This window comes from Thunnus thynnus, chromosome 8, assembly GCF_963924715.1.
Source record: "Thunnus thynnus chromosome 8, fThuThy2.1, whole genome shotgun sequence".
In the NCBI taxonomy this organism is placed as follows: domain Eukaryota; kingdom Metazoa; phylum Chordata; class Actinopteri; order Scombriformes; family Scombridae; genus Thunnus; species Thunnus thynnus.
In genome coordinates, this window is record NC_089524.1 from 26001571 (window position 1) to 26025906 (window position 24336).

Below are 24336 nucleotides of genomic sequence, written 5' to 3' on the forward strand. Positions count from 1 at the left end.
AAATGCAAAGTGAGCATGAGAAACCCAGCGTATTAATCAAGCTGCTATTACAGCTGAGTGCCTGCAGCTGTTCCTGCTGCTGACTGAGCCACCCACTGTGTGTTTAGTTGTGTGTACTCTGATAGATATTTCAGTGCATCTGGCTTTGACTGAACTGCAGTCTGTCACTGTGTTCACTGTGTCAGCTGTCTTTGCATCCTTTTATTTGCTACTTCCTTTTCATTGTCTGGGTATCCTTCTTTTAGGAACAGAGTATTGTCCTAAACCAGCTGAAAACATTGGGTCAAATACACAGTGCAGTCAAGAACCAGTGGTTCTCAAACTTTTTCACATCAAGGACCCCTAAACTGACAAAAATTAGTTCACAGACCCCCAAGATTTTGTCCCAGGGTCTCCCATCTGATAAGATTTTTGCTTTTAGATGTCTTATTACAAAATTTAATTTAATTTAATTATAAGTTAAAGTGTATGAAACCCATACATACATGACAAAATAGTCATACATAATGTCATTGTGTTACTTGTGTACAGAATTACCCCATACCCCACTTTGAGAACCACGTTCTTAAACTATTGTAACCTGTCTTATAATGTTCACTTGAATTCAAACAACACACAGACAGTCTGTCAGATAAAACAACTAAGTCAACATTTGTTTTAATAAATGAATCATATATTCAAGAAAGCTTTTTAAATTGTTATGTAAAAAGATACAAAAATATTTGGTTACATTTTACAAACTGTGTATGTGAAATGGTTTAAATGTAGATAAGAAGACAGTACTAGATGAGGCAACATTTGTAAGTCAATGTGTGTGCTGGAGCTGATCTGGATGTAATCCTAAAACTGAACAGTTTTACAGAAGTGCTCATAATCACACCTGAGTATTCTGGGGTCTAAAGGTGATGAAAGACAAATATAACAACACTGCATTAAAGAAATATCCAAGCTGTTTCCACGGTGTTGGACATCAAAGTGAGATGATCAGTGATCAGTGAGGAGTTGTGGTGGGCTGCTCTGGTGGTCTGATGCGACAGCAGACAGCGATGCCAGCTGCCCCATCTGCTCCTGTGGCGGTGCGGACATGGCAACTGTTGCCCCTAGCAACTGGCCCCAAGATAGCAGAGCCCTGTGAGACAGCACTACAGTCGGTCAGAGTCCAGCCAGAGGGACAGGACACCTCGACCTGGAGAAGAACAGCAGCGATGTTAAGAGTTCAGTCAGAGTCTGAGGGAAAGTTGAGGAGGTGATCTTAAAAGACATTTCTCTCATTCACCTGCTCTTTATCAGCTGATATGTTTTCCAACAAGTTGCACTCCAAAGACGGAGCATGGCAGCACACCGCATGTGATGTCACCTCTTCTTTCACCACGCAACGCCTCCGATCACCGTGATGTGGACGTGAGTCTGACAAGATCTCAGCAGTGGACCGAGATGTACAGCCTAACAAGAGAAGCGCTGTATGTTTACAGGAGATCACACCAGAAAAAAACTTTAAACAATTACGTTAGCTATAAGTGATTGTCAGACAAGCAGTGACCCACTCTCCAACCCAAATTCATCGTGAGAGTAATCAATAAGGAATATCATGTAAATGTGTTATAACAGCGTTTGAAACCCCCAGTCTTTATGCCACACACAAAGCTGGTATTTATAATAGCAGGGAGTTAATTTTCCTTTCAGGGTGATTGCCATGGTAACTAGCATAATTGACCAAGATGTTCTAAATGCAGCCACATCAAAAGCTTGTACAAGATTTAAAGGACAGTTTATATATAGTATGGTATAGTAACTTTGACTTCTTCAAAATATACCCTTTTTAAAGGAATAGTTTGACATATTTGGGAAATATGCTCATTTGCTTTCTTGCTGTGAGTTAGATGAGAAGATTGATGCTACTTTTACATGTGTGTGCTAAATAAAAGGTTAGTCAGCAGCCAGATAGCTTAGCTTAGCATAAAGATGGGAAACAGGGAAACAGTTAGCTTATCTCAAGGTAAAAGAAATCTGCCTTCTAGCACCTGTAAAGTTCACTAATTAACACGTTCTATCTTGTTCGTTTAATATGTACAAAAACCAAAGTGTAAAAACAATGAGTTGTGATTGTTACAGGGGGTTTAGTGTCAGAATATAAAACAAAATATAGCTTTGATAAATTAGGTTTAGTGGTGCTGGTAGGCTGATATTTTTTACCTTTTGGACAGCGCCAGGCTAGCTGGCTAATGAGTGGTATTGATCTGTCACCTGAAAGTGAACTATTCCTTTATAGGGGATATATCATGCTTTTTGTGATTTTCTTTATTCATTTCTATACTGTTATAATGTTAGATGTCCATGTTAAACATGGTCAAAGGTCCAAAACTTAAGGTGAACATATGTAAAAAATACTCCCTGGAAGTCAAAAGCCAGGGCTTCTGTCCATTAAGTAGCATTTGTTGCTCAGGTTATTTCATGGTTTGTTCATGTCGTCCACTCGCATATTTCAGATCAGATTTTGGCTCAAACATGTATGAATGTATTTGCTAAGAGACATCTTCCAGAAGCTAACCAATCAGAACAGAGTGGGCTCCTCAGGAGGGGGTCCTTAAAGAGACAGGAGCTAAAACAGCCTGTTATAGACAGGGGCTGAACTGAGGAGCTGCATAAAGATCCAGTATAAGATAAAGAAGTTTTTTAACCGTAAAACATGCAAAGATATTCCATTAGATCCACAGAATAAAAATAGAGACCTGGAAATGTGCATGATACATCCCCTTTAAGCTGTCCGTAGTACGATCCTATCTGTGACGTACCAGACAGGTGGTGTTGCAGGCCGTCACACTCAGCATCTTGCCCAGGCTCACGACTAGCATGGACCTGGCACTGTAGACCACTCTTCACACAGCAACGGGCCACAGCATACACACCTTTACCCCCAGGACCATTATAGGCAACACACTCCATCTGCCCGCTGTTCACCTGTTAACACAGAATTGAAGCATCAGTAACTTCTGATGTTTGTGGACATTAGATGAAAGATTTTTAGAGAAGTCCATTTAAACTCACAGCAACAGTTTCTCCCACGCGTACACCGTCAGGAGCGTAGCTGCTGCAGCCCATCATCTCCTCCCCCTGACGACAGCGACTGATAGTCTTGTCCGTGTTCGTGACCCCTGACCTCTCTGACCACACTGACCGACACAGAAGCTCCCCACCTACACACCCAAGTGAGCACACAGTGTAAACTACACACAGATGCTGTTCATGTGTGTAAGATCACAAAGTGTGAGTCACTAACTTGTTGTGTTGTTGGCAGGAGGCATAGCTGCCAGCAGGTTTGGAGTAGTGAGATGATGTGTTTCAGACAGAGGGAGAAGGTTGATTTTGTTGCTGATGGAATAGTGCAGCATCACCTGCAGGACCTGCACCGGTGACGCGTTCTGATTGGACGACAGGATCACTGCTGCTATACCTACACATGAATATAAACCATTTATTCTGCAGCCACAGGTGCATGCTTTGTTTTTGGTTACTTGTGTTGTTTTTAGATGTTTTAGGTGTGTGTGTGTGTGTGTATACCAGCAGCGTGTGCAGCTGCCTGGGAGGTTCCACTTCGGGAGGTAAAACAGGTGCTGCAGTCACTACTGGCACTAACAATGTCATCACCAGGCGCAAACAGATCAACGCAGCGGCCAAAGTTGCTGCCACCTGCTCCCTGTGACATGAGCTGGTCGGCTGAGTTTACTGCCCCGACTGTGATGACCTGCACACATGAGAAGTTAGAGTAATGGTTGTGAGTAGGTGGTACAGCGTGTAAATGTCAGGCTCCTCAGATGAATTATAATGTAACCTCAGGCTCTGAAGCAGGCGAGTAGAGGCAGGCGTCATCTCTGTAGTTCCCCGCTGCTGCGATGACCACGGCTCCGTTAGCCACCATGTCCCGACAGGCTGCGTTTAATGATCGGCTGAAGCCTCCGATGAAAGGCAGCAGAATGATAACAGCATTCACCGGACGGGCCAGTAAAGTCGCTCGGATATACTCCATGCCTGAGAGGAAGAGAGAAGAATGATGTTCAAGTAAGAAAATAAAGTCAGTGTACAGAAATTACTACTGTGAACAGGTTTAAAGGACGGGTTCACAGTTCTTCAAGTCTGTCTTAAAACAATAGTTAGGTGCTCAAATGAACATTGAAATAGATTTTTCTTTCCATAATCATTCCTCATTTACAATGTAAGTGATCAGGGGCAAAATCCACAAGCCTCTGTCTGCAAAAATGTATTTAAAAGTTTATCTGAAGCTAATATGAAGCTTCAGCCATCAAAATAAGTGAAATCAAGTAAATATCTTTCAACGTTAGTCTTTTTAGTTCCAAAGTTCCTTTTTTTGTTACTATACTTCCACCACAGCTCAACAGGGAAACACTGTCTGAGAAAAAACACAAAGAGGGAATTTGATGCTAAAAAAGACTAAATGTGGCAGATATTCACTTGATATGACTAACTCAGACTGCTGAAGCCTCATATAAGCTTCAGATAAACTTTTAATTACATTTTTGCACAAAATGACTGTATGGACACACTGTGGCTTTTGGCCTCCATCACTTACACCGAAAGCACATTTGAAGGAGATCTTTTAATAGCCAGTATGAATAGGAGGAATGATTACAATGAGGAAAACCTCTGTCACTGTTCATATGGACACCTGACTGTTGTTTTAAGACGGACTTGAAAAATTGTGAAACTATCCTTTAAAGCATGATTTTACTAACTTTTTAAAACATCCAAAGACTATTTGTTGTTCATAAATATAATATTCATATAATGACAGAGGGAGTCCTACCTGCCAGAGCTCCTGACACAGTCCCCTTCCCCTGACAGTTGAGCACACGGACCAGGTTGACACCAGTGCCCCGAGCAACACCTGAGTCTGACCCACTCACAACCCCAGCCATGTGTGTGCCGTGACTGTCACACTGGCTGGCCTACAGAGGAGAGAGGGTCACACAAAACTGTGAAACTCACTGAGGAATTGAAAGCTTTGTTATTGAACTGCACTTATAAATATAAGTATTGTGCAAGTGTGAGTATTTCCTTTGTGTGTGTGTGTGTGTGTGTGTGTATATGTGTGTAACCTGTCTATGGACTCTGACTCCATCCTCCTCAGGGACGTTATTGAAGTCTGTGATGACCACTCGTCCTTCAACCTCTCTGTGAGAACTCTGAACACTGCCATCCATCAGATACACCTCCGCCAACCCTCCATCATCTGCAGAGGACGGAAGGTTTGAGAATGTAATTACTTTGGGTGTTTGTGTGTGTGTGTGTGTGTGTATGAGAGAGACAGAGACTGACTCACTGGGTGGCCTGTATGTTGCGTTCTCCAAGGTGCTACCAAGAGGCTGCAGTAACCTCTGAAGGTTCCAAGGGGCGCTCTGAGCAAAGATGGATGAGTCCTCTTCTATATATTGGACATGAGGGAGCATCACCGCCTGAGAAGAACACATACATACATAATGTTTTTATGTGAGTGTGATCAAAGTAGGTCCCATGGTAGTTTAATGGGCATTTTGGCCATCATAATAATTAAGTTTGATGATAGCCAACTACAAACAGAAGTGTAAAGCTGATGCGAACATATCTACATTTCCACCTTTGGGCATATCATCTGCAGACAGCTATAGATGACCATTGTTAGGTGGATGATGTGCAATTGTATGACCTGATGAAGCCTGGTGCTAATGACATGCTTTCCATTATTTAGATGAAAACTCATTTTTATTTTATTGAAACTCCTAACTAAACAATCTAAAATCACTGTCTTTTTTTTAAAGGACCAGTGTGTAAGATTTCGTTGCATCTTAGCAGAACTGACTTGGCAGAAATGGAATATAATATTCATAAGTATGTATTAATTAGTGTATAATCACCTGAAAATAATAATAGTTGGGTTTTTGTTACCTTCGAATGAGACCTTTATATCTACAGAGGGAGCGGGTCCTCTTCCACGGAGCCCGAGATGTTGTACCACCATGTTTCTACAGTAGCCCAGAACGGACAAAGCAAACACTGGCTCTAGAGAGGGCCTCTTGCATTTTTCACGAGTTTCGCAGCCAATGTAGGTTCTCCTACACGCTCATAAGGGGGAGTATTTAGTTTGTTGCAATCTGAAACCTGACAGTTAGGTGCCACTAAATTCTACACATTGCTCCTTTAAGTGGCTCATTTTTACCTTTTACTATTTAGATTTTATTTAATGCTTATCATCATTTTTAATCTTCTCTGCATGTTTTATCTTTGTTTTACTGTAAAGTACTTTGTAACACTTCTTTGAAAGGTGCTATATGACTGAAGTCTTTATTACTTATTACTTCAAATCCACTGTGCTTCAAACAGTTAAAACAACAAAACATGAAAACTTCCAAGGAGCTGAAAACATTTATAGCCAAAAGAAATGCATTTTTGTTGATATTAGCCCATAAGATTACATTTTTTCAGATAGTTGGTGTCTTCACACACTAGAAGTTAATTCAGACTTTTGTTCTCCACATGTTAGGTTGATACAGGTGAGCACAGCAGCAGCGTGATAACAGCTGAGCAGTTACCAGATGAAGGACGTCGCTGCTCATCTTGACCAGGAAGCCGCGCAGAGGTCCAGAGTAGGTCTGCAGGATCTCCACCAGGTAGCCTCTCCTGGCTGCTTTGGCTCTCAGCCTCCTGATGGTCCTCTGGACATGAGACTCGTGCGTCCCCTGATGCAGCATGACCAGGTACTGACCGGGCACGCGCCACGCCGCCTGCAGCACAGCACAGAGAGCATAGAGTACAGGTGCTCTGTCCGCATGCAGGAAATATGAGACGTACTTGCAAAAAAAGTAACTTAATCATTTACAGATCATGTTTTAATCATGCAAAAATAAAATTTGCAACTTTTGGGTTGTTGGTTTGCAAGAACACATTTAAGTATAAGGTGGTGTATTTTCTAGATTGTCTAATGGATTATTTGCCACCATGAGACCAAAGAAAAATCCACATAAAAACATCTCAACATTTATGACTCCAGATTTAATGCTTATCACAGGTGACACTCCATCAGTGGAGGGTGCTAACGCAGAAAATTGTCAGGTGCTCAAACGCAGGTAAAAACGGAGATGCTTTGATTTCTCAGACAGATAAATGATGATTATTACCTTGCTGCACCTGAGAAACTCAGCAGCGGGTTCGGCTCCGGTTTCAGGTTGAGTCCCGTCCTCACGGATCAGATCCAGGATCATCTCGTCGTCCTCGGGGTAGTCCTGCGCGCTCGCGGCCAAAGATGCGCACAAACACAGCACCAAGCCAATCCAGACTGAGGTGCGACGCATTCTTCACACTGATCCTGGATCGTTTTCAGTAAAATTAGGATAAGTGTGAAATGACACAAATCCACTGATGAGTTTTTATTTCAGTCTGAGTGATCCAGATGTTTTGGTGTCTCCGACAGCCGCGCGTGCCGTGAGCCTGACTGTCAGATAACGCCTCCAACCATCTATTCTGATTGAGAAAAAAAAATCGAACAATTGATTCTTATAATATAAGGCGGGGACTTGTGACGTTCCTGGGGCTCACGCCACCGCTTTTGTATCGAATGATTCTCCTCCGTTAAAAACACCTCTTACAGTAGTGGAGTCATGTTTCATGCTTCCCCACAAAGTTAAATATCAATCTGAGAAAAAAAACTTCCTCTCAGTTCAAGTTAATTTGTAAAGACTGTTTTCACATGTGTGCTCACAACAATGTGAATTATACATGTCAGTGCGAGTTTGTTTATGCCTGAACTGATACTGTGTGCAGAGAGGAGTTCATGTGTAGTTTTTTTTTTTTTTTAACAGAATAAGTGATTATTAAGTCCTACAGTGCACTTAAAGGTGCACCCCACTGATTTTACACATGGAGAGAGTTTACTCATCATGAGGAGTACAACTTGGCCTGTGTAATAAGTTACATAATGTCCTCTGTGGATCTGGAGGAGCTTTGTCAAGACTGAGAAAACAACCCTGATGATGTCATCAGGGTTATCTTAGATTGAGCTTTCTCACTAAAAGTGGGCCTCATACAACAGTAGACTGATTTTCTAAAGGTAAACTATTCAAATAAATTGAACTTTGATCCCACATACACTGACCTTTACAGTGCATGTCCAGTGGGATTCTGGCATTGATGATTGGCGGAAATTATGACAGCAACAATTTTACTGTAGAGACAAATAGTGAGAAAGTAAATTTTGTGTATTTCTGAATTCCCGGAGTTATGTAACTATATTTTTCAATCTTACAGCTCAAGTAAAAAATCTTAAGCATGGAAGAAATTATCAGAGAGGACAGAGATACAAGGTTGTGAGCATTTACATTCTGATGTAGTCCATAGCATTTGCTGCTTTGCAGTATTTTTTTGTATATATATTTTGGGGCATTTTGTGCCTTGGGCTGTTTTGCCGCCCAGGTCAGGCTATCTCTCTCTCCACACTGTCTACCTCTCTACCTCAGCCCACAGCCAATAGGATTACACAGCTGCCGCTATTCTATGCAGCACAATTAGTTACTGTGCTCCAAGAGAAAGTATCGGACTCAGTGCGCCAGAGAGGATTATAGAGCCTAAAACCTCCCCTGTTGAACTCTCTTGAAGTTGTCTGCGTTCATAGAAGCCAACCACATCCCAACTTCAACTGAAAGTGTGTGCTAATGGTGGCAGTGATAAATAAAGCGTTCCGAACTTCAATGGCAACCTCTTGTGTTTCTAACCGGACATGTTGTAGTGTGACAGCATTTTTAACCACCTTTAAGAGATAGCGGTGTTCTCATTAAGCCACTAAACACCTTTACCAGATAGTGATAGGTAAGAGAAACTAGGGTTATGTGCTGCTACAGAGTGACTTTCGCCACCTCTAATATGAGACTACAAATTCATAACAGAAAGCTTAAAACTGTTAAAAACTGGTGCCATTAAAGGCGCCTTGTGGAGTTTTTGACCACTAGTAGTGCTGCAGAGCCATGTTTTTTTACAAGTGGGTCCCTGATCTGTTCATATGGTGCACGAGTATGAGGATGCACATAAGAAACACGTTCCATATTCCTGCCACCAGTTTCACGCTATTCTGCTGATCAACAACAAATGTAGCAACGGATATTTCCAAATATTTTATGAGGAACAAAATGCATTCAGCATGTTTTGTTAGGCCTCAAGGATACACGCAATGCATTTTGATGACAAACACTGAATGTGAATGTAACTTTGGTCTGTTTACAAGAAAGCTCCTTTAAGTTTGAAAGACATGGACCTGTAAATTAAGACGCTAGCATAGAATTGCATTATGGGAAGATCCACTATTTTCAGAGCTTGACTCATACGCCATACTGGAGAGAATAAAAGTCAAGAGATCGACTGCACCCATTTTTATGGTTCATTTGTAAATGTGCCTCTTGCGAGTCTCTATGGAAGTGCAACACTAAGTTGCTGAAGTACAGTGTCTTTTTTTATACAAAAAAATTGTCTTAGTGGTGTTAATGTAGGTCAGTGCAGTGTCCTCTTATTTAACAAATACATGTGTGTCTCTCACTGTCTCTCAGGTTTACATACAAATTCCCTTTCCCTTTCATATAGTAAATAGTGCCATCTTCTGGAACTACCATGCAACACACATTCGACTTTATTAACCACATCACACTGACACAAAGTGATGCAAAACTGTTAATATAGAAACAGACACTTACATTAGCTGTAAAAAACACATAAACACACTCAAACAGCATCATGAGATCTTATCACTGTCCTGAGTGTCATGATGATGGTGTCCCTGCCTCAGACCAGCTGCAGTGTGGGACAGCTGTGACACTGGCTCTTAAGGGCCTCGGGGAGAAGTCTGCTGTTACTTGACTTTTGGCCACAGAAACCTGGCAGAGCCTCAGCATGCCTAAAATGAAATAAGAAAGGGGGGAGGAGAGGGGGAGGGACAGAAATAGAAAGGCTAGTCTAGTTCCAGCATTTTGTCCTCATTTTCTTACTTTTTTTCTCCTTAGGCAGGATTTGCTGAGTGTGCATGTCTTTATCTGGCTGCTGAACACTCATGTAATTGCAAACATTCACATGCAGGTTTTCAACCGCTTGCCACTACACTAACTGTGGCTCAATTGCTTTAATCAAGGGAACATTAATGGTCATTGTTCAGGGAGAGAGAAGCGTTCCACAGTGTCTCCACCCATGTTTCTAACTGCTCTCATCTCTCCTTTTTCTTTTATTCTGCTCTTCTCTTCCTCACCACTCTCCATTACCTCCCTGCTGCCAGTGCTACTCCATTACATCACCATTAATTTTCCTGTAAAGATAATAAAATTAGTATCTACTGTGTCTATTAGTGGAGACCCTCCCTCCCTTCAGACACATCACGCTGCTGCTGCTGTCGCCATGTTCGCCCACGACATGACGGTCGCTTAGCGTCCTGAGACACACAGACCGACCACAAGGAATCATTAAGACCTGAATGAACACCCGCTTGTCTGTGGGCCATTAGGACAGTGTGTGTGAGTGTGTGTGAGTGTGTGTGTGTGTGTACCTCTCATGTTTTGCTGCAGCTGCAGTAAACTCTAGATCTTCTAGGCTTTCCTCCTGAATCCCAGGAGCCAAAATAACCTAACAAACACACAATTATCTCCATTACCATCCCTGCATGACATTATCGCATATTATTTCCTGTGTTTTTCTCTCCAACACACACACAGTCTGTATCTACCTTGGGATAGCACTGGCAGAGGCTCCACACAGTCCCGAGACACACCATGATGATGCCCAGACCGCACATTGTGCCATAGATGTGCGGTCGCTCCTGAGTCATGATGAACAGGCCGACTGCGGTCATGCACAGCCCTGCTACTATCAGCCCGTACCGATACGGTTTCCCCTCGACCATCGCTGAAACCACTGCTGGCTACTGAAGCTCTTATATGTGTAAACTGGTAACTGGAGCACCTGTTGTGCTACCAGTGAGAAGAGATTTAATGTTGTTCTGTGTCAGGGCTTGAAGGTGAGGGTGGAGAAAACACAGTTAGGGTTCCACTCTGCTGCTTATTACAGCCTGCAGACAGCCTGGCCAGGTCAGGTATAAAATTGCAGGTGTGTGTGTGTGTGTGTGTACCTGATAGGTCACCTTGCCTCAAGCTGCTGGCAAAAAGGAGCCAGCAACTCAGCTTCTGAACAGTATCCATGTTCATTTGCTTGGTTTGGATGTGGCTTTTAAATTAGCTGCCATATCTGTTCTCTGCCTTTCGGTGTTTCCCTCTTAAATAAACAATCCATTATTTCTGAGAACAGACACCACCCACAGAGAGCGCCATAGCTATTCATTAACTCAGGTTTATGGTAACATCACAACATAGAACTAACAGTGGACATTCTGCAAATACTGGATACAAAGCTGAAAGATGAATAACACTGTATTGTTGACATTCAGCTGTCACTGGTTAAGGCACTTTGCATTGGAGAAATGAATGATTGTTGTGCTAAGTCATGACAATATAGAGTGCAGATACAAACAGGAACTGTGAGGAAAGTTGTTATAGTGATTGAAGAAGAGTGCTGTGCATCCACAGTAGTAGGTCACATGAAGTCAAGCAGGCTAATACAATATCCTAATTATGTGTCTACAGGAGGCTTGCGGCCAATCTGTTGACGTGAATCCCTCAACTTTGTTGTAAAAGTTGCATAATGGTCTCGAGAAAGGCCCTTAGTTTAGAGAGTGAAGCAGCTGTAGTGATCATTTCAATTCCTTTCACGATCAGTCGCAACACAGACAAAGAGGCTACACTGGGGCTCAGTCTGTATGAGTCTTTAACCAGCTGCAGTCTCTTCCTGCTACTTGGCCCATGTTGAGGATCAGGGCGGCTGCCTTAAGGCATAGAATAAGCCCGTTGCAGCGATAGCGTTCACCGATAGCACCGATTGTTCATTCAAGGTTCCCGCTGAGAACCGAAGACAAAAGGCACTGACATAAAGTAAATATGTCCACCAGAGTGAGGGGTTAAAGCTGCTGGTTGTGCTCCTGGCTCTTCATCACTGTGTCGTAGGACGGAGGAGGCTCCATAGTCCAGGGAGGTGGGGTTGACGGGAGGGAGGGTTCCGGCTCTGGTCTCGTGCTGACAGAGTCTGTTGACATCTCCCGACGAATTCGGTCCAACCTCCTGAAGAGAGAAATAAGAAATAGGAAATGAGAAGCGTTTTATACACTACAGAGCTTACGCTTCAACTCCTTTCAGTGTTTTCACCTAACTGCCTTCAGTGCTTACACTTGAACTGATTCAGTTGTCAACTCCTTCACATAATTACAATTAATTTAATAATTTATCGTACACTTTAACTCCTTTTAGCACCAACTCTTCAACTGACAGTCAACACCTTTCAGTGATTATTTTAACTCCCACTTCAGCTCTTTTCCGCACTTACACATCCACTCGCTTCAGTAATCACACTTACATGAAACTCTTCACATAAATATGGTGGCAATTTAACGTCATGGTCTCATGTCTGAATAAATGCGTCTCATTTTTATGCAAAAGTCACAACAGTCTCAACACCAGTTTTACTTGGTCGGCCCTACTAATACTTTCAGTACTTTCAAGTCTAATTTCAATGCTGTCAGATTAATATAAAGACAGCAGCAGCACAAGATAAAACATGCACAGAGTATTTGAATGCATGTCTTGTTTGCCTGATTAAGATCACTGTAATAAATGTCTCACTTCAGTATCATCTCTTGTGCTAAAAGAAAATAATAACAGTTTAATAAACAATGAAAAACAGATGGGTTTAAGTTGTTAGGAAGATTGTCTGTCTCTTGTCAGTCTGTGTGTGATTCTTCCCCTCACAGTGTGACCAGGGTAAAAGAGATATAAAAAAGCAACTCCTGTACAACCACAGTAATAATCGACCAGCTGTCTCCCTCCTGATGTTTTCAACTTTCATCCCTTTCAACTGTACAGATGAATAAATGAAAGCAAAATGCTTTATATTGAGCGTGTGAGCAAACAGGGATTAAACGAGAGTCCCAACTTAATGTCTTGACACTCTATGCTTGTTCACTGTATCCAAATGAATGATGAAACTAATGAGAAAACCTATTATGTGATTTAATATGAGTAGCGGGGCTTACGCTCAAGATGTTTATTACTGTAATTAGAGCTTCAACAGAAAAATAGGTTTTAAATCCCGTCACTGAAGCAGCCTGCAGGAGGACAACACTTTTCTATCAAGCTCACCACTGTTCCCAGCAGTGAGTAACAACTCCTTTCAGCACTCAGACACTGAAAGGAGTTGACTATAACTTACACTTCAGCTCGTTTCAGCACTTACTGTTAGTCAACCCCTTTCAGTGATTACTTGTGTCATAGATTTAAAGCTGCCTGAGGAGCTCAGACTAACCAACTCATTATCTTCTTTTCAATCACCTCTTAAAACTCATTTTTATCGGTTAGCTTATGAGTCATTTTTTTATGTGACAACTCATTATGTTTTATGTGCTGCATTTTTGGGATTTTTTTTAATCTCATGTTTATGTAAATTACTTTCTAACATTGGTTTTTACTGATGTCTGCATTTAGATTTTATTCCTGTAATTCTGTTTTTATTGTTAGTTGTGTGTAAAGCACTTTGTAACATTGGTTTTGAAAGGTGCTACACAAATATACTTTATAATGATTATTATATTACACTTTAATCTACAATTCAACTCCTTTGAGCATGAACAATCCAACTGATAGTCAATTCATTTTAATTAAACTTTAACTTACACTTCAACTCCTTTCTACACTGACACTCCAACTGATAGTCGACTCTATGGCTGCAACAAATCATTTTTTGTGTGTTTTTTTTTTTATAAAATAGCAGAAAACTGTGAGAGATGTTGATCACAAAGCTGAAGATGCAACCTAAATTGTCTTGTTTTGTCCTGACCAACACTCCACAACTGAAAGATATTCACTTTACTATCATAGAGGACTTAAGAAACCAGAAAATATTCACATTAAAGAAGCTGAAGCCAGAGAATTTTAGCATTTTAACTCAAAAATTATTCAAAACAGATAATCAATTATCAAAATAGTTAATGATTAATTTTCTGTCGATTGATAAATCATTGCAGCTCAATGATTGCGTTTCGACACACACTTCAGCTTCTTTCAGCACTTACACTCCAACTGACAGTCGACTCCTTTCGGTGAGTACACTTTAAAATACGCTTTAATCAAATCTCATTCCTTTCATCTTGTAGTTCACAAGCCTTCAGCTGCTCCTTCACTAACAATATTTCCAGCGATGCATGTCAGCTCCCAAATATCACACCACATTTTCTTCAGGAAATGTATTATCTTGTTTGCATAATGATCTTCTGTGGTGATTTTATTATCCTTCAATCCCTCAAACAAACATTATAATTCTACATCTATTGTCTGTATCTCAAGAGACAGAAATACTGATCACTCTGAGTTTTGTCAGCTCAGTGTCTGGAGGTAGAAAAAGCCTACATGATGGAAACTCTTCCACGGCAATGGACAATGAGCAGAGCTTGTCTTGTTTAAATTTGCAGGCTATCGTACATTACCTCAGACAATGCCAGGGGAGCCTGTCAACCACATGCATGTGTGTCCGCTGTTTTCCTCATGACCTACTTCTATAATTAGTCCATAATAAGAAAATCTGCTCCTTTCCAAATCTCAGTATTAAGTCAACGTCCCTAATGCACTTTGCTGCTCTTTGTCAAACTGCACACTATAAACTAATGTGTGCTGATGCGTCCAAGAGATCTGTTCAACAACAACAACTTTTGTCAGCTCCTCTCACAGGACTGCGTGTTCTGGCATTTGTCTGTATGTGCGTTTATGTATCTAGAACAAAACAAGGGAAGCCTGCAAACTTCCTCACCTCAGATGTTAGTGATAGAAGTGTTGCTTTTCACTTTCTAAGTCTGCTGTCTTCCATGCTAGTAGTTTCCGATCTTTTTGGCATGTGAGCCATTAAAATGATGCAGTTTAAGTAGCTCATAGCTTATGCCTATGAGTTGTGAGCAGTTTCACTTCTCTACACGTCTCAGATTGTTTCATTTGAATACTTCTTTAGGGGCTTGGAGAGGTGACACTATCCAGTATTTCATAAAAAGCAAAGATTAGAGAAGTCAGTATGAATTTAAATATCTTGTCTTTGCTCCTCCATTCCCTATCCCTCTGATCTATCTTGTGATGACATGACTGCTCCATGTTATCTAACACATGCTCTATTCATGACTATTTTAGATATTTTTGTGAAAAGTTTTTAAAAATTTGCCAAAGAAGACCTGTGTCTGCAGGTTATGTGCATGTGTCCTTGGTGCATGTGTACCTCTGTATGGCCAGTGCCTGCTGCGGGCTGAAGCGTGTGCCGGTGCGGGGGTGCAGGAGGAAGTGACCGGGTACTGCCACCTGGAGATTCTTCATGGTCATGCAGAGCCCACTGACCAGCAGCCCCACGCCCCCCAGGCCCAGGAACAGCCCGACTCCGAACAGCGGTGCTGAATGGCTAGGAAGGCCCACGCACAGGGCCATGACCCCCCCTGCAGTCATCATCAGCATGCCCAGACAGAGCAGCATGCCCCGGGGGAGCGGCATCTCCGAAGCACCCCTGACTTCCAGAAATTCACTTCTTCCAACTACAGCTGCACTTCAGCAGTAGCCAGTCTGCAGGAGAGAGGAAGAGATGGCACAGATACACAGCATCCAAGAATATAACTGTGTGTGTGTGAGGAAGGGGCTGATAGACAGTGGAATAGAGATATACTTAAAACAAGCGAGGAAATTCAAAAGAAAGCTGACTTCAGGGAGAATAACACGGATAAATGCAACTTATAAACCATCTCTGTGCGCACGCGTTGTGATCAACATCGATCCTCTTTCTACCTGATAGGAAATCGTGGTGAGGAGCAGCTCAGCAGATGCGTAGACTGAAAGCTGGACCATGTCTCTTCTCCTCTTCATCAACTTTCACTCCTCTCATGATGCCCGTGTGGCGTCCCCCCCTCACCCCCCCTAGAGCCCAGAAAACTCGGGAAAAACAGTCCCTCCGCTTCAGTGCGTAAATCCTGCGACCCCGCCGCGCCTCTCTCATTATGTGATCCGCTTCTGCAGCTTTGCGTTTTCTCCCCGCAGAAGAGCCATATCCGGTTTTGGAGTGATTACGGCACCGAAAATATGTAGGATATGAGTTGATGTCGCATGTGGGTCAGGCACTCTTTGGTTTTCATCTGGCTGCAGAAGCAGAGCCGCGCGGTGTGAGGAAGTGTTTCTTCTTTTATGAGGAAGGCTTTTCAGTGACGAGGAATGGAGGGCAGGGCGGGAGCACGGTCTGAACACTGTCACTTTGACTCTGTTTGGGCAAGCTGTTTGCACAAGGGAAGAGTTATTATTCCCACTAACTCAGAAACCCCAAAACTCTGCAAAAAAAGTAGATTCTTTGTTTTTGAGCTGAGCTGAGCCCTGCTGGGGGTGGAGCAGGATGATCCTGGCTGACCTACATGTAGGAGGGAACTAAGAGGAAATGACTGGGTTAATATTACTGTATTGATTATAAATCAACTGGAGAGGCGGTTCAATAACGCCTGGTCTTATTCATCACAAGTCTGTTATTATGATCCTTCATTTGGCTGCTTATGATCTCTCAAACGTCTTTATTCATCCATATTTGACAGTAGATGCTTTTAACTTGTTGCCTGAAGCCATCAGCTGATCTGTAACTTCTTAAACTCGTAATTTCCCCATTAAATGTCTCCTCAACTCTCTGTTGCATGAATTATATACAACTAATATCCTAATTTGTGGAAGATTGTTATCTTCTGGTAATGTATCAATCAAAAAAATGGCTCCTACCCCAAGAAAAACACCAAGATTTCCACAGAACTATTAGACTATTAACTGGAAACAAGCAACACATACATTATAAAGCTTGTATTAGAACATTTACATAATAACTCAGTATTTTTCAAATTTATTAATTAAGGCTCAATCTTCATTTTCTCATAATCTTTCATTCTGTGTGGAACCACAGGAAGCAGTTGCTGTGGATCAGAGATGGGCATTTTCCACTCTGTCTTTGCATAAAAAATACAAAGCATAAGAAATACAACATATTCGTATGGCCAGGTGTCACTCTCCCCTGTGATTTCCCACCTATTCCACCCCACACTTTGCAAAATGCTGTTCATGCTGTCATGAATGGCAAATGTAAATCATTCTTGATGAAAAAAAAAAGAGAGAAATATCTAATTCAAGGACAGATAATGTGTGGTTTCTCTGTGTTGGCAGTAGAGTGGTAAAACCTGTACAGCTGCCTCCCTAACAGGATTGTGGGACCTGTTCTTCCTTTTGCCCTTTTGGGCCATAAAACATACCTGTGTTCATTATTTTCTGTGAGTTTGCAACATAGTATCAGTAGCCAGCAAAAACATTGTCTGAGGTTTTCATTTTACATTACAAGGCATCTCCCTCATCATGCATGATATTGTCTAACTTGTTGAAAACAAAAAGTTGTCTTGATTTCAACATATTAATAGTCAGATGTATCACACTCTACTGTGGCTCTGCTTGTTCCCAACCCGAATACAAGATTATAGCCACTTTAGCTCCTCACTTGAAATTACAATATAAAAATTAAAATATTTATAAGTGTAGGGTGTGAGAGTAAAATAAAACTGTCTATTCTCTCAGAGAAATGATATGCAAAAGAGGGTCAAGATCCTTCAAATTTAAAGGGGGAATCTTCCTACTTTGGCAATATATTCTGAGGTTCAAAGTTCATTCCTGACTTTGGAAACAGCGGTTGAAAAAACAATCCCACCACAAGGTCCATTCACTCGCTGTCCTGTCTTTCAATCATTTCACACAATCTTTCAACAGCAGATGGAGTTTGCATACTTGTCATGGAATTGTAAATGTTCAAATTTCCATTTTTTCCGATTACTTTATGGACTTCTCGTGGTTCAAAGTACATTCTTGACTTTGGAAACAGCAGTATAAAAAAAAAGTCATCCCTAATTTTTGTTTATGGCATAAACTCAAGCCTCAAATCACATGGTGTAGAAGTGTGACGAAGTGTGCAGATCTCCAACAATCCTGGCTGGTTAATGCGACAACCAAGAGTCTGATATTGAGTCCTTCATCGCTGTTTTATTAAATAAAGTTGAATACACGCACACACTCACAGTGATTGAAATCACGTTGCAAGGTTCTCCCTTGAGTTGCCTTTTCCCGTAAGTAAAGCATATCAATAAAGGCATGCACATTCAGACGTACAAAAGGACCAGTCCAAAACATCTCAGTGGATTGTCTGTAATCCTGTGATTCATATCAGCTCTCATATTGCAGTAGCGTGTGTGTGTGTGTGTGTGTGTCTGTGTGTGTGTGTGTGTGTGTGTGTGTCTGCGGACCAATCAAAGCTGCTGAAGTCAGTTGTCCTTGTGCTGTCAATGATCACAATAGTGTATTTGTGGTCATCAGTTCAGTGCAGTGCAGCATCTTATTTTAGAGGTCATGAAGGCTGTGAGTCTCTTCATAGCAGGAATAATTCAATATAACAGTTCCACGAGCGTGTGAGTGGTGACAATAATACATAATAACCATCACTGTATTCATTTTGGACAAACCCTTATATGACAAGAGTGTAATTGTGACTGCAAAAATAAATGAAACACATTATAATGCATGGCAGTTGATTAAGACCAGTATGTCAAAAATTAAAGGATCATTCTTGTGTTTTTGTCATTTTTTACATAATTTACTGTCAGTTACACTTTAGGTCATTTTACAACTGTACAGCATCTAAACACAAAATGTGATTTACTGTGGGAAATGTTAATAATGTTTGTATGATTTGTTGTTTTTACTAAAATATGCAAACACACCAGCATGATCCTTTAGAGAGATCACTAATGATACTATTGAGACACTTAAAGCCCAGGCAGTGCTGCCAGAGAGCTGCAGTGGTCTAGCGAGCAGTGGAAAAACTCATATGGTCAGATGAGTCATCGTTCCCCTGCTTTCAACAAGCAGACGAGTACATGTGTGGCACACAAACTAAGAAGTTTAAAGGCTTGAGTGCTTGATGCCCACAGTGAATTATCACACTTATCAAATATCACATTGATCCTGTAATGAAGCATGTTATTCCTGATCAGGAAGAAATCCTTCTGGGTATTGTTGTATTGCCAGGAAAACAAAGTAAACTGTCTGCATGGTCACCAGAGATGTAAATCTCAGGCTTGTATCTGTAGCAGTGTAAAGCCTTTTTCACATGAAATAGATTCAAAAAATAAATAAGTTAGTAAAGATCAAGGCTGTAGTTACATTTTGAAAGGAGCACCATTAACTATCATATTAAATTAAATTAAGGCCAAAATAAGATTAAATGATTGGAAGAGATCACTGTATTTAACAATGTCCTGAGAAACTGAGAAGTTCAAGGGGACAAATCTGAAGGACATTTAAATTGTATTTCCACCATATGGAGGTTATTGTGCCACCCACACAACAATTAGATTATGCTAAAGATTATGGTGTAATCCAACTGATTTAGTGCTTGTTAAGAAATATATTCTACTTTTGAGACAAAGCAAACTGTCTTGCTAAACCAATAACTGTTAAAAGGCTATCACTAATGTTATTTAATCTTACCCTGTAAGATGGAAAACTGTTACACACTGATAGGATTATGAGAGAAGAACTCCAACATTAGCATTGTTTGTGGTTTTTGTTCACATTCACACTGCTGATCCACAGCATACAAGCAAATATTCACTTTGGTTTTGTTTGCGGCAGTAGTTTTTGTGTTTAATATGTGTTGCTCTGTCAGTGAACATCCAGCTCTTTGTTGAGATCAGCTTCTTCTTTGATGTAAATAGATGTGATGATATGTCTGCTCTGTGTTTTGAAGTTGTGCATGTGCACTTACTTTCATCGTTTAAAGGCCTCTGGAAATGTTGGCTCTGAGTTGTGTTTGTGGAAAAATTTAAACCTGAATCAAATGTTTAGGTTAACTGAAGTTGAGCTCTTCATCATAAGTCCAGCTTTTCTTAACCTCCATGTTGGAATATCAGCCGGATCTCAACTCAGTTGAGTACTTGTGGGTGATCAAAGATTGTTATCACATCCTCTCAAGACAGTTTAAAACATTTGCACAATGTTCATCAAGACAGTGAACCAGTGTGCTCATAGCGGCTCCAGACTTTAGAAACACGTAAAGGTTTGAAGAGGCTGTCCTCCGTGTGATCTACTTTTAATTTCACCATAAATTGGATATGTATTTACACCGGCATTGTAATTACAGAAAATGTGGAAAACATGCTAGGACCTACTGATCAACATCAGAAAGAAACATGCTTCAAGTATTTGCTTAAGTCTGTAACTGTCACAGGACAGCTACTGTGAGTCTTGCTCTCTGTCTCATGTACAGAGAGGCAGGTGGCATCACACCTCAAAACTGATCTCTCTTGACTGTCCAAACAGGGGCTCTGTAGCCAGGTGTGTGTCTGAGTATGCACGCCGCAGATGTGTAGAGCTGCACGTGGTCTTGATGGCAACCTCATAGGGAGGCGGGGGTCCCAGCCAGGCAGGAGGGTGAGGCGGTGGACTAAAACCCCCGGGGTCCATTGGAGGGTAGTCAAATTCCTCACCACGAGCACCGTGCCTGTGGCGCTCCATCGTCCTACACACAAGAAAACAGTGACAGAGCACAATTGTGTGAATACATCTGAGGCCAGAACACAAATTGATAAGTGCAGTAAAGTTCGGATGTATCAGCGGTTGTAGAGATGAGATGCTGGATAGCAGGTGGAGTCATGCTCTGTCAGTAGTTGTGTTTCCTGCCAAATACAGGCATTGGGTTTCACAAAGATATAATGGACATTTTAGCTGTGCAGGATGATAAGTAAAACATTGCAGTTGTATGCCTCCACTAATCAGTCAAGTCATCAGTTTACATCCAAATCTGTTCAGACTCATATAATATTTATAGTGAAGACTTTGAAAGAATTTAATAAAAGGCATTAAGCGTATTTTCCTTGTATGTGTTCACATACTTGGATGATAAAGCTGATTCTGATAGAACACAAAGTTGCAGTCATGACAGTAGACGATGCTTCAGATATGGATGTTGCTGCAAAGAAACTACAAATTCTAAAACGTGGATGCTTCACACACATCTTCAACCCAGCAGCACAAAAGATCTAAACAATCACCCAAGATTAGTGTCACCAATTCAGTATCTGACCAAATGTGAAATATAGTCACAATCTCCCCTTCTGTTCCTGAGTTATGGCGTTGAATAGTGACCAGAAAAGTGTTTTTTCAGAACATTATGATGTTACAGTGAAGTTGACCTTTGACCTTTTGGATATAAAATGTCATCACTTTATCATTTTATCCTATTAGACATTTGTGTGAAACTTTGTCATAATTAGCGTATGAATTCTTGACTTATAGCCAAAAATGTGTTTTGTGATTTCACAGTGACCTTGACCTTTGACCACCAATATTTAATCAGTTCATCCTTGAGTCCAAATGGACGTTTGTGCCAAATTTGAAGAAATTCCCTCTAGGCGTTCCTGAGATATTGCTTTCTATGCCTCAGTCACGACTGTGCAGAGGCATAGAAAGCTGTAGAGTTAGAGAAGTGGTCTGTAACCATGAGCCATGATGAATGTATACGCAGGGGTTCTTTCCAAATATGTTATTTCACTGGACTAGTACACCTCTAACCATTTTTTAAATTCTCAATTAAACAAGTTGTTGTTTGGTCTATAAAATGGCAGAAAATTGTGAAAAATGACGATCACCGTTTCCCAAAGCCCAACCTTAAATGTCTTACTTTGTTCCAACCAAAAGTCCACAACCCAAATATATTCAGTTTACTATCATAGAAAACTAAAGAAACCAGAGAATATTCACATTTTAGAAGCTGGAACAAGAGAATTTGGGAATTTTTTCTTTAAAAAATGACTCAAAAAGATTAATCAATTATCAAAATAGTTGGCAATTAATTTTCTGTCAATTGACTAATTATTGCAGCTCTAATTAATGGGATACTATCAATCAAGTACTGTGTTATCCAGTACTTAACGCAGCCTACAGAAGGAAAAATGACACATTTTCCCTCAAGTTTAACGTATATTTTAATGAGAATTCAAATGAATGAGAAATAAAGTCACAAAAGTCTTGAAGACAATAAAGTGAAAGAGGACATTTCTCGTGGAAAGGTGCAGTTTTCAGAGTCTGTGTGCAAACCTCTGGTACAATTAGTGGGATGCATGAACAGCTCTATCACAAAACAACCCTGAAAATTAATAAATTAACCCTTGATTTGATATTAAAGAACTGGACAGTATGGCAAAGAGGACAGTAACTGTGTTTAAGGTCATTCATAAGACAAACCAAACTGCATTATGTTTTGGAATAAAAGTCTCAAATTAATTTGTTTTATATTTATTGTTAGGACATGAAATCCACATAACACACTTACATCAATAGTTGGAGTCTTATTTGGTTTCTGGCTTCAGGGTAAAACTGATCATTACAAATACAAACTGAGCGATGCAAAGCAATAATATGAAAATCTAAACTTCCTTCACCCACCTGGGCAGAAACACTGACTGGGACTCTGGGAAGCGGCCCCCCGGGGGTGTGAAGAGGGCATGGCTGCCGAAGTTGGGGTAGTCGTATGGATAATGCGGGCACTCAGGGTCAAACTCCCGGTGGTTGTAGTTCACGGCACTTTTGCTGTTCATAGCCCAGAAGAGCCCCAGGATGAACAGGACCACCCCCAGGACCACGCAGCAGAGAGAGAAAGCCTGCAGCCGGCTCTGGTACGAGGCCAGGAAGGCTGTGGAGCCCCCGGTCACAATGAGGAAGGCTCCGATGAAGATTGCTCCATGGTGGAGGGAAGGCATCCTCCTCCAGGACTGTAACTGTTTCTGAGGTTACTGTGCAGGCTGTGACTGGCTGGATAGTGTCACTCACGTACAAACAGTCCCACCGAGTGCGCTCCCCATGCGCTCTGACAGTGACCAGACATCCAAATAATTTACTTCACAGTTACAGAAATCCTGTCAAGACAAGGAAATGCTGCCTGAAGCCCATCATTGTACTGATGAAAAAACAGCTGATTATATAGTCCATGTGTTAGTCCTTTCTCTGATCTCCTGTGGAAAAGGGTTGAAATTGGTGGTTTGTTAGGTAAATAAAGAAAAATGAAATGGTGAAGCTTTGATGCGCATCAGGCTAATGTGGACTAGCTGTGTGTTTATCATCAAGGCAGATGGACGAGAGGACAGCAGAGCCCATTAAGAAATCTTTACTGGCGCCCCACCCTCCCTCTGTCTAATGTGTCTGAAGGGTACCACTTTAGCCCTGTGTGTGTGTGTGTGTGTGTGTGTGTGTGTGTGTGTGTGTGTATGAATGACAGAGAAAGAGAGAGAGTGCAGTTTCTCTGAACATGAACAGGATATATTGGATATCAAATAGAGAGGAATTCAGACCTACATCGATTACAAAAAAATAAGAACATAAGGTGATTTTGTGACTTCATTATTTTAGGTTACAAATTCAAACAGTGTTGACAGGCCACAGTATGAATCTTAGATCCTTGATCTTAGATAAGTTTGACTGGTTGATTCATAAAAGAGGCCCAGCTTTCACCAGTTACTCAAAACAGCATCCTTACAATGTTATTGAATACAATTTGTTCCTGTATTGCTCACAAACAAGGCTGATAAGAATCAAGTAGAATTCATTAAAGGCTTCATGTCTTTAAGACACTGCTGGAACCTTTGATGTGGCCCTGAAGGCTACGAATCAAACCCAGAGCTACAGCTGACGACACTGAGCTCATGTCAGACTTTTTCTGAATTTGAACATGAATGTTTTGAATATGAAAGTTTTAGCAACCCAGGGAGAGATTATATTTCACTGTTGTTCTTTTTTCTAAAATCAAAAATTGGTGGAAATTTCTAAGCAACTGCCATTTTTTATATTCAGCATAGTTCAATTTTTGTTTAACCAAAATAAAAAAAAATGTAAATAAAACAAAATAAAGTGCAAATATTAAAATGGATATAAATTTGAAATATATAGGTAATAAAAATAAAGATAATCACAATAAAAATATAATAAATAAATATTAAAAAAAGTGACATACTGTGTAATTGAACATTTGACTGAATAAACAAAAATAAATTTGAAAAATCCCCAAAAATTAATTTTAGAAACTTTAATTTTGTCAATTTTGTCAATTTGCCTGCATTCATGCAGGGAACGGTATAAAACT

At 40.8% G+C, this 24336-nt stretch overlaps 4 protein-coding genes across 4 annotated transcripts; all 4 read right to left on the reverse strand.

Moving 5' to 3' along the window:
- Window positions 1-627: 627 nt before the first annotated feature.
- pcsk9 (proprotein convertase subtilisin/kexin type 9) lies at window positions 628-7801 on the reverse strand. Its single transcript, XM_067597507.1, has 12 exons — window positions 7167-7801; window positions 6582-6773; window positions 5336-5468; window positions 5112-5245; window positions 4820-4961; window positions 3830-4026; window positions 3559-3742; window positions 3278-3451; window positions 3046-3194; window positions 2793-2958; window positions 1277-1443; window positions 628-1186 (listed from the first exon to the last, which is right to left on the reverse strand). The coding sequence occupies exons 1-12, from the start codon at window positions 7338-7340 to the stop codon at window positions 992-994; spliced, it is 2007 nt and encodes a 668-aa protein (XP_067453608.1). The 5' UTR covers window positions 7341-7801; the 3' UTR covers window positions 628-991.
- A 150-nt stretch (window positions 7802-7951) lies between these two features.
- bsnd (barttin CLCNK type accessory subunit beta) lies at window positions 7952-11204 on the reverse strand. Its single transcript, XM_067597515.1, has 3 exons — window positions 10742-11204; window positions 10565-10641; window positions 7952-9925 (listed from the first exon to the last, which is right to left on the reverse strand). Exons 1-3 carry the CDS (start codon window positions 10916-10918, stop codon window positions 9814-9816), a joined length of 366 nt encoding a protein of 121 aa, XP_067453616.1. The 5' UTR covers window positions 10919-11204; the 3' UTR covers window positions 7952-9813.
- A 141-nt stretch (window positions 11205-11345) lies between these two features.
- si:dkeyp-51f12.3 (uncharacterized protein LOC107988041 homolog) lies at window positions 11346-16471 on the reverse strand. The gene is made up of 3 exons (XM_067597513.1): window positions 15927-16471; window positions 15373-15707; window positions 11346-12185 (listed from the first exon to the last, which is right to left on the reverse strand). Exons 2-3 carry the CDS (start codon window positions 15636-15638, stop codon window positions 12026-12028), a joined length of 426 nt encoding a protein of 141 aa, XP_067453614.1. The 5' UTR covers window positions 15639-15707; window positions 15927-16471; the 3' UTR covers window positions 11346-12025.
- A 1322-nt stretch (window positions 16472-17793) lies between these two features.
- Window positions 17794-23525, reverse strand: si:dkeyp-51f12.2 (uncharacterized protein LOC100151460 homolog). Its single transcript, XM_067598129.1, has 2 exons — window positions 22647-23525; window positions 17794-20721 (listed from the first exon to the last, which is right to left on the reverse strand). Exons 1-2 carry the CDS (start codon window positions 22958-22960, stop codon window positions 20484-20486), a joined length of 552 nt encoding a protein of 183 aa, XP_067454230.1. The 5' UTR covers window positions 22961-23525; the 3' UTR covers window positions 17794-20483.
- Window positions 23526-24336: the final 811 nt, after the last annotated feature.